Source organism: Branchiostoma belcheri, unplaced genomic scaffold, assembly GCF_001625305.1.
Source record: "Branchiostoma belcheri isolate BF01 breed outbred unplaced genomic scaffold, Haploidv18h27 scaffold27, whole genome shotgun sequence".
NCBI lineage: Eukaryota > Metazoa > Chordata > Leptocardii > Amphioxiformes > Branchiostomatidae > Branchiostoma > Branchiostoma belcheri.
In genome coordinates this window covers 2766199-2780173 of record NW_017803876.1, presented here as the reverse complement: position 1 = coordinate 2780173, position 13975 = coordinate 2766199, and the positions used below count along the sequence as shown (strand labels likewise).

General features: G+C 41.0%; 2 protein-coding genes across 7 annotated transcripts in view; one reads left to right on the top strand and one right to left on the bottom strand.

Moving 5' to 3' along the window:
- LOC109472291 (thyroid adenoma-associated protein homolog) overlaps nucleotides 1–8554 on the bottom strand; it is a 35618-nt gene extending 27064 nt beyond the window's left edge. Inside the window, exons 1-15 of one of the 2 annotated variants that reach the window (XM_019771966.1) lie at nucleotides 8239–8554; nucleotides 7459–7642; nucleotides 6991–7099; nucleotides 6690–6853; nucleotides 6388–6516; nucleotides 6105–6219; nucleotides 5733–5908; nucleotides 5279–5369; nucleotides 4802–4935; nucleotides 4378–4473; nucleotides 3995–4096; nucleotides 3675–3784; nucleotides 3261–3353; nucleotides 2783–2972; nucleotides 2329–2422 (exon numbers count right to left, since the gene is read on the bottom strand). In XM_019771966.1, the coding sequence (XP_019627525.1) occupies nucleotides 2329–2422; nucleotides 2783–2972; nucleotides 3261–3353; nucleotides 3675–3784; nucleotides 3995–4096; nucleotides 4378–4473; nucleotides 4802–4935; nucleotides 5279–5369; nucleotides 5733–5908; nucleotides 6105–6219; nucleotides 6388–6516; nucleotides 6690–6853; nucleotides 6991–7099; nucleotides 7459–7642; nucleotides 8239–8372 (1921 nt within the window). In that variant the 5' untranslated portion in view covers nucleotides 8373–8554. The remainder of the gene's footprint in view (nucleotides 1–2328; nucleotides 2423–2782; nucleotides 2973–3260; nucleotides 3354–3674; nucleotides 3785–3994; nucleotides 4097–4377; nucleotides 4474–4801; nucleotides 4936–5278; nucleotides 5370–5732; nucleotides 5909–6104; nucleotides 6220–6387; nucleotides 6517–6689; nucleotides 6854–6990; nucleotides 7100–7458; nucleotides 7643–8238) is intronic. The other variant, XM_019771967.1, reaches the window with a different exon arrangement.
- A 181-nt stretch (nucleotides 8555–8735) lies between these two features.
- Nucleotides 8736–13975, top strand: part of LOC109472265 (FERM domain-containing protein 6-like) — a 34889-nt gene continuing 29649 nt past the window's right edge. The window contains exon 1 of one of the 5 annotated variants that reach the window (XM_019771924.1): nucleotides 8736–8963. Coding sequence is in view for 2 of the 5 variants with exons in the window: in XM_019771928.1 (XP_019627487.1) it covers nucleotides 13705–13762 (58 nt within the window). In the remaining 3 variants the exon portion in view is untranslated. Of the gene's footprint in view, nucleotides 8964–11037; nucleotides 11112–11762; nucleotides 11994–13637; nucleotides 13763–13975 lie in introns of those variants that run through there. The other 4 variants (XM_019771925.1, XM_019771926.1, XM_019771928.1 and 1 more) reach the window with 4 other exon arrangements.

The following is a 13975-nucleotide window of genomic DNA, read 5'->3' as shown; positions in this document are numbered from 1 at the left end:
AGATTAATACCCGGAAACAATTTTTTTCTTGTTTTGAACGCATTAACATGCATTTACGCTAATCTAGTATGATTCAGGGTTACTTTTTTTTAACCTGCCATGGCCAGATTATCTAAAGATGTGTGTATTGTGTGTACAATCTATAGAAAGAGAAATGTACATCAGGTCCGATCATCCGATTTTCACGTTTCGGTTTTTTGGACTCGGTTCATGAACGTATTTTGGTTTGGCTCCTGGAATGTGCAAAAAAATGACTCCCGGGACTGTCTACAGGGAACACTCGCACATTCGCGGTGTATCAGGACAGCGCGACTGGTCGTCATTAGCGCAGTAACAGTTGCATAAACGGACGAAACCATTTCAAAGAAATGGGGATGTTTCGAAAATAAGCATTTACTCCAATATCAAAACAGCTACGGTAAAAATAAAAAGACGTGCATCATCCCGGACATAATGCAACACCACATGCGAAATTACACAGAAATGCGACGTACGGGGGAATGCGTTTTGGCTGCGAACATCTTCCAAAAAACTTGGCATCTCTTAACCATGGGCAAAAACATCTGGAACCACTTATAAAAACCACCCCGTATCTGCATGAACTTTTTTGAACCCCACTGCTATTCCAAACAACGCGTTTTTCTGGACCATTCCAATTCGCCTCGTAATTGTAGGGGTGCGTCTGCGATATTACATTGACCGCGAAAGCAGCAACGGCAAAAATACACATTCGTGCATCAACACGGGCATGCCCGCAGACGGCGTATAAAATTGCGTGCCGATTACACAAAGAGAACCCAGTGTTTTGACTGCGAACATGAAAAATCAGCCGATTACAACACTCCGTCCGGAGGTCCTGACCTCCTTCACGGAGTAATAAATATCAAACAAAACAAAGTTAGTAAGCAAAACTCTGACAACAACAAAACCATCTGGTGACTTTCACAATATGTTGACCATTCATTATTCATGGTATATGTACTTGACAATATGAAAGTAGGATTAAGGTCGGAGCTAAGTGGAATGAAAAGATTTCCTATATATACATTTCACGTCAAATAGTTATTTCAAAACTTTGTGTTGTAACAAATTGATAAATGGGTGTCATCCTGGTAAAGAGCAGTGGGCTTATACTGGCTGTTAACAACTTCAAGGTCAATGTGAAGAGCAACTTGTCACAATTGTAAATAACACTTGAACCTTGTCATTTAGCTTAAAATAATGACTTTTGACAAAGGATGCCAATAATTGCTGATGTAGCTTAATGTGACTGCCCTTATCTGCCTCTAGCTATATGTACTGTGATGCTTCATGTCTTGGTAAATGTGTCCTCTGGGAACTTTTACAAATTTTGTGTCATCTTATCATCTTACATGGAATGGCAAGAGAGACAAACTATTGGCAGTCCTTGAAGGCTGTGATATATGACTTCATTTAGTTCCATGTACTTCTCCCAGAATGATGAATCGCTTCCCCCTAAAGCTTCCTGGCAAAACTAGGCTCATAGCAATCTTCTCTCTCCCTTATTACCTGCTACATGAGATGTGCTAATGACTCTCTTTCAATGGAGTGGTTATCACAGGCTGGAAATGGCAGGAATTGAGTCAGATAAATAGTAAGCGACATGCTGCTGTACAATTAAGGAACAATTGTTACTGTTTAGCAACTAGCTTCATCTTAACATGGGGGAAACACACCAATTCTTTTAAGTTTGTGAGCAAGTTGATTGACAGCGGTGGGGATGGAGGTAGTGAGGGGATCCAGTTTGAGGTGAGGTTATTTGAGGACACAAGTGTAGATCAATCAAACACCTTGTTAGTTAAAGAACGAAACTGTCTTAGGACAGAGAACCGAGATTGCCTGCCAGATAAACATACTTCTTACTTTAAACCTCAAACTTCCTTTCAAGATCATTATAAGACCGTTGTGCAGGCAAGAGATGAACAGTGCAAATCTACAAGAGACACTTAAAGAGTCCTAATAACCTCATTTACTAGATTAATGTGCACGAAACAAGCAATTTGTGCACTGACCACATTTCTCACAGTCCACATGCTTAATCTATATAATAATTTTTAGATGATACAATTTGTCAGTTTTTAAGATTCTTCAAAAGTCCCATGGAAAGATAATCTCTCTTCTTCTAATTGGACATCCATATAATTCCAAATGGTTTTGAAATAAGGTAACATTAAACACACAGTCTGTTCCTGCCAACAGTAGTTATGTGCTGTAACTTACTGCAAGTTCTACACCTGCATGTATACTTGAACAGCTACTATGAATACCACAAAGTACATGTAGGCCATTGTTGGTAAAAGATCCCACCTGATTTCTTAGGATGGGAGCAGATGATGGAGAAAGCCTCTGCCCTGACGTCCTCCTCACTGTGCCACAGGGCCTCCCTGATCACATCACTGGCCTGGTGGGAGTTAAGGTAAGAGATAAAAAGTTTGATAGACTATTCACCTAAAGTATTTTGCAATTAGTGCAAAATAAATTTTGAACTTTTATACATGAAGAAAAATTGCCAACAGTGAAGGATGGGAGAGACAGCACTTTAAACTGAGAATAGCAAACAACTGTATCTTCTTTCTTTGCAAATGACATCAATATAAAACATTTTATTTTGTGCTTTCTAAATTCATGAAACAAATATCTAAACTTGAAAAGTGCTTTGGTACATTTGTACTTAGGCTGGAATCCATAACCAAATAATTCATGTTCAACATTTTTTTGTATATTAACATGTAATCAATATCACTGTTGCAGTGAATATTACCATATCATGGGTGGACACAATGTTGAGAGTTCTGGCAGCCTTGAGTACTGCCATGTGTGCCCTGAGCCTGATGGTACCGGAGACCAGACATGTCCTGTCCTGTAGTCGTGTGGTGATGACTGACAACACCTGGGGAAACAGCCGCAGGGTGCAGGGGACCCAGTGCTGCATAGCATTGTGTCGTATCAGGCTGGGGCAAACAAAACAAGAACAAATAATCTCTGTCAGTATTTTGCAACAGTTAAAATGAAGATGGAGTTGACATGATATAGCATATCATATATGTATATGTATAGCATATACTGTAAGAACAACAGAGGACAGAGCTGGCTGGTACCCAGAGGCTATGGGACAGGCTATGGGACAAAAATTGCTTGCACTGCCTGCACTATCTTTCCAAATAGAAGTAAGCCTACTACTACCAGCTTGGCCAATTGACAGTGAACAAAGTCAATAAAAAAAAGACATATATCCTTACTGATTTGTGTTGCAAATGGCAGACATGAATGTTTCCAGCCAGACGTCCCTCCAGACTTCAGCTGCGGCCGTCTCGTCTTTCTGATATGCTTCCCTGAAATGATACAACTGGATGAACAATACAGATTGTACTATGAAAACAGGTTGCTGTGCCCATAAAACCATGAGCTCAGGTGGATTACCCTTTTATTGAAAAAATACTTAATAATATTGCTTTAGTACCTTAATACAGGTACAATATTTTAGCTAAATGTCACATTGCAGTATATATGTAGCTACATATTTTGTATTCTGCAGACTTTCTAAAGCCAGCTCCAATGAACAGGAAGTTGATGTCTTGTAATTAACCTTATTTCTAACAGAGACTTCTACCAGAGGTTCCCCCCCCCCCCCCCAGTTCTTCCATCAGTGTTACCTAGTTGCCACCAGGAAGGCCCTGTACACATCTGAGCTGGCAGGAGCGATGTGATTGGTGGACAGTGCCTGTACCAGCTGGGTGGGGATGTGGTTTTGGCTCCTCAGCACCTGGTGTGACAAACCAATCCAGGACAAATGCACAATGTTAAAACTACTCCACTCTAAAGTTATTTTACATCAGCATGTTGGTAAGAAAAACATAAAGGCAAAATTAATTTAATCATCATTTCTATTCACCATACAGGTTTCAGAAGTCCATTCTTTTGACAATACCCATGACAACCTTAGTTTGTGAGTGCAGAGTGGTGTCAGACTAACCTGTAACACCTGCACATAAGGGATGAGCTCCACCAGAAGGATGTATCTGCCCTTCACATGCCAGGATGTTCCTGCTAGCTTCACAAACAGGTCCTCAAACAGCTGAAACACATGTAATGGGCAGGAGGTATATTTCTGTGACATGTCAGTGAGCAACAGAAGGACTTTCCAACTGTTAAAATTTCAATTTTCTAAAAGAAAAAAGGCTTGGGCTTGGTACTACTGTACAATGTACCAGACTGTCCTGTATGTCTTTATCTCCGTTTCACAAGTACATAGCCAGCTACAACACTGTATTCACATGAATCAAAAATCATTTAAAGATCTTATGGAAAGTTTTTATGTTACTAGTATATGAATTCATCTACATGTACATTACCTACCATGCTGCGTGTATGTCCAGCCAGTGTGTTTTCCTCCTGATGTAAGGCCAGTAACAAACCAAAAGCAGACTTTACCAAGTCTGGGACTCCTACAATCTACACCAACAAAAGCAGATGGTTCAGTGAGTAGCTTTGACATACATTGTGCATCAAGAGGCTAACTAGAAAATATGTTCACTGCATGTACAAGAGTGGACAACTTTATACTTAGTGTACCTCAATGTCATTCTCTTAATAGTAATACTTATAGTAGTAATTACCATTGAAAGTTGCTGCAGTCTGTAATATAATCCCTTCACACACCCACATCACTCCTTGTAATGCCAAAATACAATCATCATATACCGGTATTTTGCTTTTGTCTTAGACTTTTAGAGCAACTTGAATATGAACATTCATTCCACAGACAGTTCAGTCTGCTTACAGGATTTTCCCAGTTGTTCCACAGACACTGCATCACAGTGGTAGTTACGGGTCCATCAGTGTGGAAATGTCTCCCTGAGGTGGCATGAACGTGGGGGAGATCTGTCCTGGCTCTCTTCAGCCACTGTTCCAGAGCTGAAATGTACAAATCAAGCAGCTTAAACAACTGCCACTGGGAATGGTGCACAGTCCCACTGGACATCATCAAACACTCCCTTTGAGCAAACAGGGCCAATTTAGATGACTTTACACTTGTACAATACAGTAACCCTAGTCCTATCTAATATCATAGTTTATCCAGTGATGAATTTGAGTCTTCACATAATCTCTCACTGCTGCTTAACTTTGAGTCTATGATTGTTCAGTAATATTGTCATCTTCAAACAAAGCTTAACATCTCAATCATTATGTTGTAGCATGAAGCTGCAGGTACAATGTTACACTGTGAAGAAAATTGAAAAGTTTTTGTCCTATTTACCATAGAAGGCGTGATACTGGATATCACCGACACCAACATCACCACAGAACTTGGTCACCAGAGGAAACAGGACATCAAAGAACAGACTCTTCTGTTGAAAACACAATCATGATGATTTAGGGGAGCACAATGGTCACCAATACACACAATGTTTAGATTATATAAATGTTAGGAAGATATTCCATTATGCTGGCAGTCGCTAGTCATCAGTCATTATTGTGAACAGGACTGGTTATTAGAACATCAAATGGCAAAACCCTTTCTTCATTATTAAAATCATGCTCTTTTGTTTGAAAGTCTGTTGATAGTAATAATTTAATCAAATACTCAGTGACATGTTTTGTTAGTATTTGCCAGAAGAGCAGTATACACACAACAAGTTACAGTCTTCTGCCTGATATGTCAGTTCATCTTATTATATACATAGGTAATTACATACAGGTGTTGTATCTACCTGTTGGTGTGTTTGACTGTCCTGCACCTGTTGGAGCAGGATGTCCAGTCTAACACAGGTGAGCAGTCCCCTGACCAGTACTACCTGACACCAGGACTGGTCAGTAGCAGTGAGCCTGGGAACAGTCACCTCGAACCTTAGATCTCCAGTGGACACTGTTTGATGTCCTTCTTTTTCTGCAAACAAAATATGAAGTCCTAAAATGAGCCAGAATTACGGCGCACACTGACACAAATTTTTGAATTATCAAGAGAAGAATCAATACATTTTGTAACAAGTGGATTAATAATTGTGAGTAATTTTTTTACTTATATAATTACACATGTAATTTGTATAAGACTCAGAGTACAGAGGAAAAGTTTCACAACACACCTGGTGCTTGTGTAAGTTTATTGGCAGTTCCTGCTGCCTCCTTGAGGTTGCTTGACATGTTTAACAAGAAACCCAAAGCATTTGAGGCAAACAGCTTACAGTCCAGACTGCAAACCTGCAAAATGTAATGTGTTTTGTTTAGTGGTTGTTTGTATGGTGATGTAAAATTAACATTAAAAACAAGATTGTCCAACACTTCCAACAATACAAACAAACACACTGCATGCCTGCAAAACCTGTGTGTAATGCTAGGGAAGTGACTTATGCATGTAGAAACCCTTACCTGGCTGAAGATGACTTCCAGCAGGGTGCTACTGATGACATGGATGGCAGGTGTGTCTGTCCCCACTTCACACACCTGCTGTATTCCAACATCACCTGAGGAAAGCACCTGGAACAGCTGCAAGGAGATCTAAAAGGGAAAGACACATCCTGTTCAATGAAGATGAAATGGTAGAATTAACTTGATTCAAGTTGGCGAATTGGACCTCAAACAAAAAAATCCTAGTCTAGCACATTACGTTAATTGATGTTACACTGTGCATTTTAAAAATGTCTGATAGTAAAACCCAGGAGTCCTCTAACCTTTGTGGCTAAATAGCACCTGTCAATCATCAGTGCTGGTGCAGTACTGGAGCTGATCTCTAGGTGGAGTTGCTGCCAGGTCCCAGCCAAACTGAGCAGAAGCTGAGGCCACAAATCCTGAATGTATTCCCTGACTAGAACTGGCTCGTCCAATAACTGGAATACTAAAGAACAGCAGAATAATCAGATTGACTACTTTTAACAGTAATATCTACACATTCCATAGCAATCACAATGTGGTATTGCTTATCCCAAAGTTATCTGTTGTATGTGCTTTGCTAAATTTTTTAACCAAACCCACCTTTCTGGAGGTCACTTAAAGACCACACATCTGTAAGAAGAAGATTCCATTCTTCCTTAAGTCTTGAGGCGATGCTTGACTTATCTAGTTTGTGCAGCACCTTCAGGACCTGAAAAACAACACCACAAATATGGTACAATGTACATTGTACAATGTATGAATGAAAGTAACAGCATAGAAATTAAACATTAAATAATTTAGAGTCATGTGTATCCTTCTAATAAATCAAACTTATCTATCATACCAATGATATGTCTACAATGTTTTATGAATAAACTAACATTTTATAATTACAAAAAGCTATATGTAAAATAAAACAGGCTAACTTGCATTTTATGAATACATTTTGTATTATAGTGCATAACCAAACCATCACTAAATACTATATTTGAACATATCATCAAGTACAATGAATTTTAGAAGTGATAAGTCTTATGTTTCAGAGTAGTTTCAGTACAATATACAGACCTTGACAGCTCTTTTTGCAACGTTCCTGTTCTGTCCTACATGTTGAAAGTACAGTCGGCAGACCCCGTCGCTCAGGGCCTGGACAGCCTCCAGTTGACTGGTGCATTGTGGGAGCTCCCTCAGGGGCACCAACTGTTTGTGGAGCTGGTCCAGGAGCACCTGCTTCTTGTTGTCCTCAGATTCCCTGAAAAATGTTGACAAGCCAACCGCTCTGTCAAATTTCCAAATATCATGTAACACTCATTGACCCGATTTTCACATGATGCGGACAAAAACCTGATGTATGAAAACTGCATACACACGTGAGCATATGAAAACTGAACATCAAATATTTCCTGCGTGTAATCGGCCGGCTTTGACATACGTCAAGAACTAATTACTGGTATACTCATATGCAAAATTATTGGTGTGCAAATCACCCAACTTCCGCACAATTTTTTGCCTAACGGGCCCGTTACCACCTGTCATGGCAATCGCCTGTATTGATGTAAGTTTGAAAACTCGGCCAATCTTGTACTTTAATGTTTATTCACAATTTCATCAGTACTGCCGTCACAACTGTTCATCAGCAATGTCAGCAACCATTGCCAACAATGAGTCCTCTTATGACCAAATAAGGATTTACCGTATTTTGTTGGCTACTTACTTTACATCAGCGCCTCCTGTCGACCTCGTGCTGTTTTACATGCTACCTTCCAAAAACATCCATGCACCTTTTAAATCGAGCAGACATGCACCCCTGTTGATGCTTGCCAAGTCTTTGATTCGCATGTTACATACCTGTGAAACTGGCGAAAGATTTCGAGGGTCTGGATCAAAGAAGAAGCGCCAGGGGAGGCAGTCGGGCCCAGATCGTCACATGACAACGACAGATTTGCCAGGGCAAGCTCTATACGAGACAGGATCCCTTCCATCGCAAAGTACGGCTAGGTTTCACGTTCTAGCATTGCCACGGTTGGCGAGTTAGACTGTGAGTAAGGAAGGGAGCACAAAAAGTCTTGTGTGATTGTAGAATCAGCTGTTCAAGGAGGCCGCCATGCTTGGGTAGGGTGATCGTCATCGAATAATAAGTTTCTTATTCGGAGCATCATTACACTTCGTCAAAATCAAAGTAAAAATCAACAGTTACGGCAAATTATTAAACTTTACCAATACAAAATATGTATTACCTCTACAAATGACAATTTCTATCATTATGATGAACAAAGGTATCACCATTTTATATGCATTATCATTACTTTACGCATCCGAATGTGAGTTGCTGAATATGTAATCAGTTGTCCCTACCGTTGACAATACAAACTGCGGGAAGGCCGAAGCGGTGAGTGTTAGCCAGGCGGCCGCCTGTGTGTGTCACAATTTGGGTGAATCATCGATCTCGTGCAGATTTGAAGATCAAAAGGCATCCCCAGGATGTGGAAATAGCTCCTCAGTTGCTGAGAAATATACAGACAAGAACGGACGACATTTTCTTGTGGTCGATCTGAACCGAGAGCCTGTAAAAGGTGAGCAAAACATACCTAGCGTTTTCGGAGCTTCTTCTTGTTGCTTCTCTGTGTCTACCGTCCGTCTTTTGCTCGTCGTTTCCACAAGGTATTGTCATTGTTATGGGTACGATCAGTTCCTCTCTTTTAGGTTTGTGGTTTTCTTTGTCGCCAATGTTAATTGTGCCTCGTGGTGTCCGCGGTAGATTTTCGTATTTTGGGTACCGCGCACCGTTAGCTGGTTAGCCGTTAGCGCGATCCGACCCCCCCGGGGGAATCTTCGTGATGAATAGTTTCACACAGATTTATGTTTCTGGTGAGACAACACGAAGTCTGTGGTACATCTTATTCTTGAAAATTTGGGATGCTTTTTGGCGTCACCGTTCGTTTCTCAGAGTACCTTCAAATCAGTTTATGTGTAATTTGTTATAATCTAACGTGGAAATGAGAGAGAAGCTCCTGTAATTGTAAATTAGGGTCAAGAAGTGCAGGCCAAGTTATGTCAAGGTCACGTAAGTGGCCTTGGTTCTTTTGGACTTGAAGTTCATAAGCATTTGAAAGCTGGTGAATATAATATTGCATCGTCAGGTTTTTGTTTATGTACAGTACACAGGGGAACTTCCTCAAGTAGACTTCCTCCCACCTTGTCAGTTGCCCAAACAAGGACGTTCAAAAGTATGTGGAATCGATTAGTGGGTGGGTGTGGACACCGGGTGGAATAACTAGTTTATGACACACGCCCAGTCGCACAATCGGTGGAATAATTTTTCCTTTGTGCGCCGGAGCAGAGTTAGCCGAAAGTGCAGTTGCCTAACGTCAAACCAGGCTAATTTTTGATACAGACGAAGGTATGTCTTTTTGGAAGGCCATACAAATGTTGTTTTTAGGTTGAAAAGCTCCCAAAGTCAGAAACAAAAATAAATTATAGGTTCTAAAAATGACCAGTCTTGTACCTGCGGTAGGACACCTGCTTTTTTGCTGGCCCTATTCGATTTTCTCCCATATTTTTTTTTTAAATATTTGATTATTGAGGGGAGGAGAGTGTCACCTTTGATTATGAATCTTTACTTTCAAGAAGTTCCATTAGTTTCCAGAACATGGATTATGTGTATCTGATTGAAATTGCCCAAAGGCCTCGGCATTGTAAAGTGATATCGTAGGTGTGTTTACCTATTGATTTACGCAGGCCTTTTCAAGCCCCAGGCTGTCAACAGGGTGGGATTGGATGTCAGCTGCCATTGTGTTGTAGCATGTACTGTACTCAGTTGTTTGAAGTGCAGTTGAAAAAGTATGTAAGTAAGATTAGGTACTGTTCTCAACGACTGTTCTAAAATGCCAGTAATGGAGTGAAGAAGAGTAAACAGAAATGGGCAGAAGTCGAATCCTGAAGGAGTCCAACTGTGCCAATTAGTTTTTTTAGGCCACAGATTTTTGGGCAACATGGAGGGAAGAGTGCTGCTAACACATGGTACAACCATTTGACCACACACAGAGAAAAAAAGAGCCAGCAGGAAAAAAGGTGCCTTCGAGGTACACTCCGCCAATGGGTCATCTTCACAAAATGTTTCTGTTACTGTCTGTGACAAACAAGGAATGTCAACATGGAGGAAAAGTCAATTTGCTCAGTTCCAATACCTAATTGTTTATTTTTGTAGTGATAACTGGAGCAGCTACTTCATTACCTGAGCCAGATTTGGTTGCAAATTTCAGTTTCAAGCCTTCCTTCATTAATAGCTTTATCTGAAAAATTTCCATAGATAGGTGTAATAGAATGATTGGTGTCTCTCCAGCATCCCAGGAATAGAACTGCAACACTAACATAGAATCTGTGTCATATCTGTCAAGTAACCCTAGTGACTTGAAATAACTACTTCTCTATTTGTAGAATTGGAGAGAGGATGTACACTTCACAGACCCTTGGTAATTGGGGTGTATCCACCCATGTTTATCTTGCAATTCAGCCAATTAGACAAGCATCAGGCAGAAAAGAGAGTGAATTAAACTATGTGACCTATTCAGTAGAGTGAGTGGTCTGTCACAATACCTATTGTCTTCTTACCTGTGGCAATTCATAAAAGACACAGGCACTCATAGGGGATCATTTGCATCCAAGTGTTGCTTCAGGTAACAAGCACTCCTTGCTGAGACACTACACACTACAGTACACAGGTATTTTACTCTTGGTGTTTGGAGATATTTTGGCAACCTTAAAGTTTTTGTAAGATTGCATTTCTTGGGAATAAGGTTATTATAATACAGCAGAATTTTACTCTCTCAGTCTCTGCAAACTTGTTGTCAGACAGACAGGATCAGTTAGAGTCTAGTTGAAACCTCCTCAATACTGAGATGCATTCTACTATGCCTGTAGGGCTGCTGATTATAGTGTTATGTGGAAATAAAAAAACATTCAATGGGGAAGACAGGTAGCACCTAAAATGTGAGAATAATGGCAGAATTACATGTAACAGGGGCTCTTAAAACACACTGATGAATAGCAGTAGAAAAGAAAGGTGTCAGAAGTTACACGTGGGCCAATATTTCTTGCCCTGGCAGGAATTTTTTTCAACAAGTTGCTCCATTGGAAGATCCTTATTAGCCAAGAGAGAGCACTTCAGCTTGGTAAAAATCAATTCAGACTTTGAAGAGCGCCCTAAGCCAGTACGAGTGGATTTGATGACTTTTGAAGGAAGCATTTTCTGCATGTTCTGCCCCAGGAAAATATTGCTGTGCTCAGTAAGCATGACAGGAATGCAGCTAACCTGGTCCCTCAGGACCTGTCCCTCACATATGGCCTGGGCAGATGGCATGTAGGCAGCTGAGGTGTTAGCTTCAGTACTGCAGGAAGTATGGGACAAGCTCTAGCAAATATCTCTCAAGTCTGTAACATGGTAGTAGGCATTTCGTCGGTACATGGGTTTAAAAAAGAACCCTGATGAGGAGGCCATAACTTCCCCCATATCTTGGAAGCAGATATGACGGGTTCTTTCTTGAAACACAGGATGTGGTTTTGACCATTTATGAAGCATACAAGGAAGGAAGGAAACTTTTGAGGTAATTTCCTTAGAACAGTTATGTCCAACAGTTGTATTGTTTCTTGATTTGATTGTATTAAGCATTGGGCCTTTTCCCATCTTGTAGAATGGTATGCCCTTTGTTGTATGTCATTGTTGCCAGATCTTTTGTTCTTCCATTTTTAGAGTGATAGTTTTCTTTGCCTTTGTGAAAATTGGTCACACCTGAAACAATTGTAACCTTATTGACAATAGCCATTGAATTGCTCTGTTCATTACTGCTAGAGTTTCCTCTTTTAAATCTCTTATAATTCTGCTATGGGCTGTAGATTCAAAATCTATTTGTAGTCAACCACTCGGTATAGCTGTGATAAGTACTTGGCTACTTGTGAATTCAAGGAGGACATGAATAAGAGCATAATTGAAACGAATCTGTACCCCAGGGTCATGTTGAAGACCCAGAAAAGCCAGCAAATCCCCAAATAATTTGGTGCAGCACGGCCTGTGTTGCTGCAGTCTGCGGGCAGAGGTCTGTGGAGTGGCTCTTTGAATAGCAAGCAGCTCTGTGTGGTGTGTTTTACATGTAGGTCATGTCAGCCACTTCTTCCTTTGTTGCCGTACAAGGTAAGAATAGCCTGAGATAATCAGCTACCATTTTTAAAGATCCCACTTCAGTACTTTTTTGTGCCAAGTCCCCGGATAGCGGCATGGTGAGTTGTGGAAAAGTCACTTTATGTACTCACAGAAGACCAGTCAATCATTCTTTGTTGGCTCTCTGGGGAGCTTCTTCCAATGGGGCATGCAGCTAATACTAGTAATAGGTCCTGCAGATCTTTAAAATCAAGATTGTGCTTCTTATGAATGTCTAACTGGATGGAGAAATGATTATATTTCTAGAATTGTACGCTTGAAGTATCTTCTTTAGCTTATGCCATTTGCCTGCTATATCCTTAATTCTTGAAATATACACCAGACTATAACATAAGTTGGGCCCATTTAACAGCATGGCACATGTAATTTAATTTTCAAATGTGGAGTCCTTAAGAGAGATATCCTTTCCCTTCAACCTGACACCCTTGGCAGGGGAGTGGTTTTCCTGGCGGCATGTTGGTGTTATGTCTCACTTCCCAGTCTTCGCTCAGGGGGACTCCTCTAAACTCCTTCCATATCTTCAGGAAGCTGATACCAAGTGTCTAGTTACTTCTTGGAGATTAACAAGCCATTTTGTCCTAACCCAGCTGGTTTGTTTTCAGTTTTCTGGAATGGCGGAATCTCTGAAAACTAGTTCTGACGACCTCTCTCTTCTCCACTGTATCTATTTTCCATCACATTATTCCCTGTCCCTTACTTTATATGGCAGGCACAGTCGCTCGTGGCTTACTGCCAACCATCATTTCTTCATTGACAAGTTGTCGGAAATCCCGATGATGTTGGCTTGCTATCTGCTGGTTTCTTTGAAGGGCCAGGGCACAAATATTTGAACCTGTAAGCGGAGAGGCCTGTAATATCTGGTCCAGTCCCATTGGCCTTGCCTCTAGTTTTAAGGCTGCCCAGCCTTTGTTTTGACATCCCCCTTCTAGCAAACAGAGGAGGCTGGGACACAAACATCTTCTGCAGGGGTTCAACTTCCCACTTCTAATTATGCTCTGGTGGAAGAGGGGCATCCACAAGTCCTAAGTAAGCCCTGTTTTTCTTCGGCTGGGGATTCCTCCTTTCTGAGAAGAGCTTGCCTGGCTGAAGTCCATGTATCCATGGCCTGGAGTGTTTGCGCAAAGAGCTTTCCCTGTCGGAGAGGGTACAGACAGGAAGGTAAACACTGATGGCTGCGTTTGTCAGGAGTGGTGGGTTAGAGGTTCAGTGACTTGCCACAAGGCTGCCCTGCGCTGGCTTCCGTTTCGACTGGGTAATGTGCTGCAGGTGCTGTTGTAGTGTTATTTCCGACCCTTGGGTTACTTATGTGGAAGTGGTTGGGAAAGTTTGCATTTTCCAGTTTGAAGCCACTCCCGGCAATTGGAATGATTC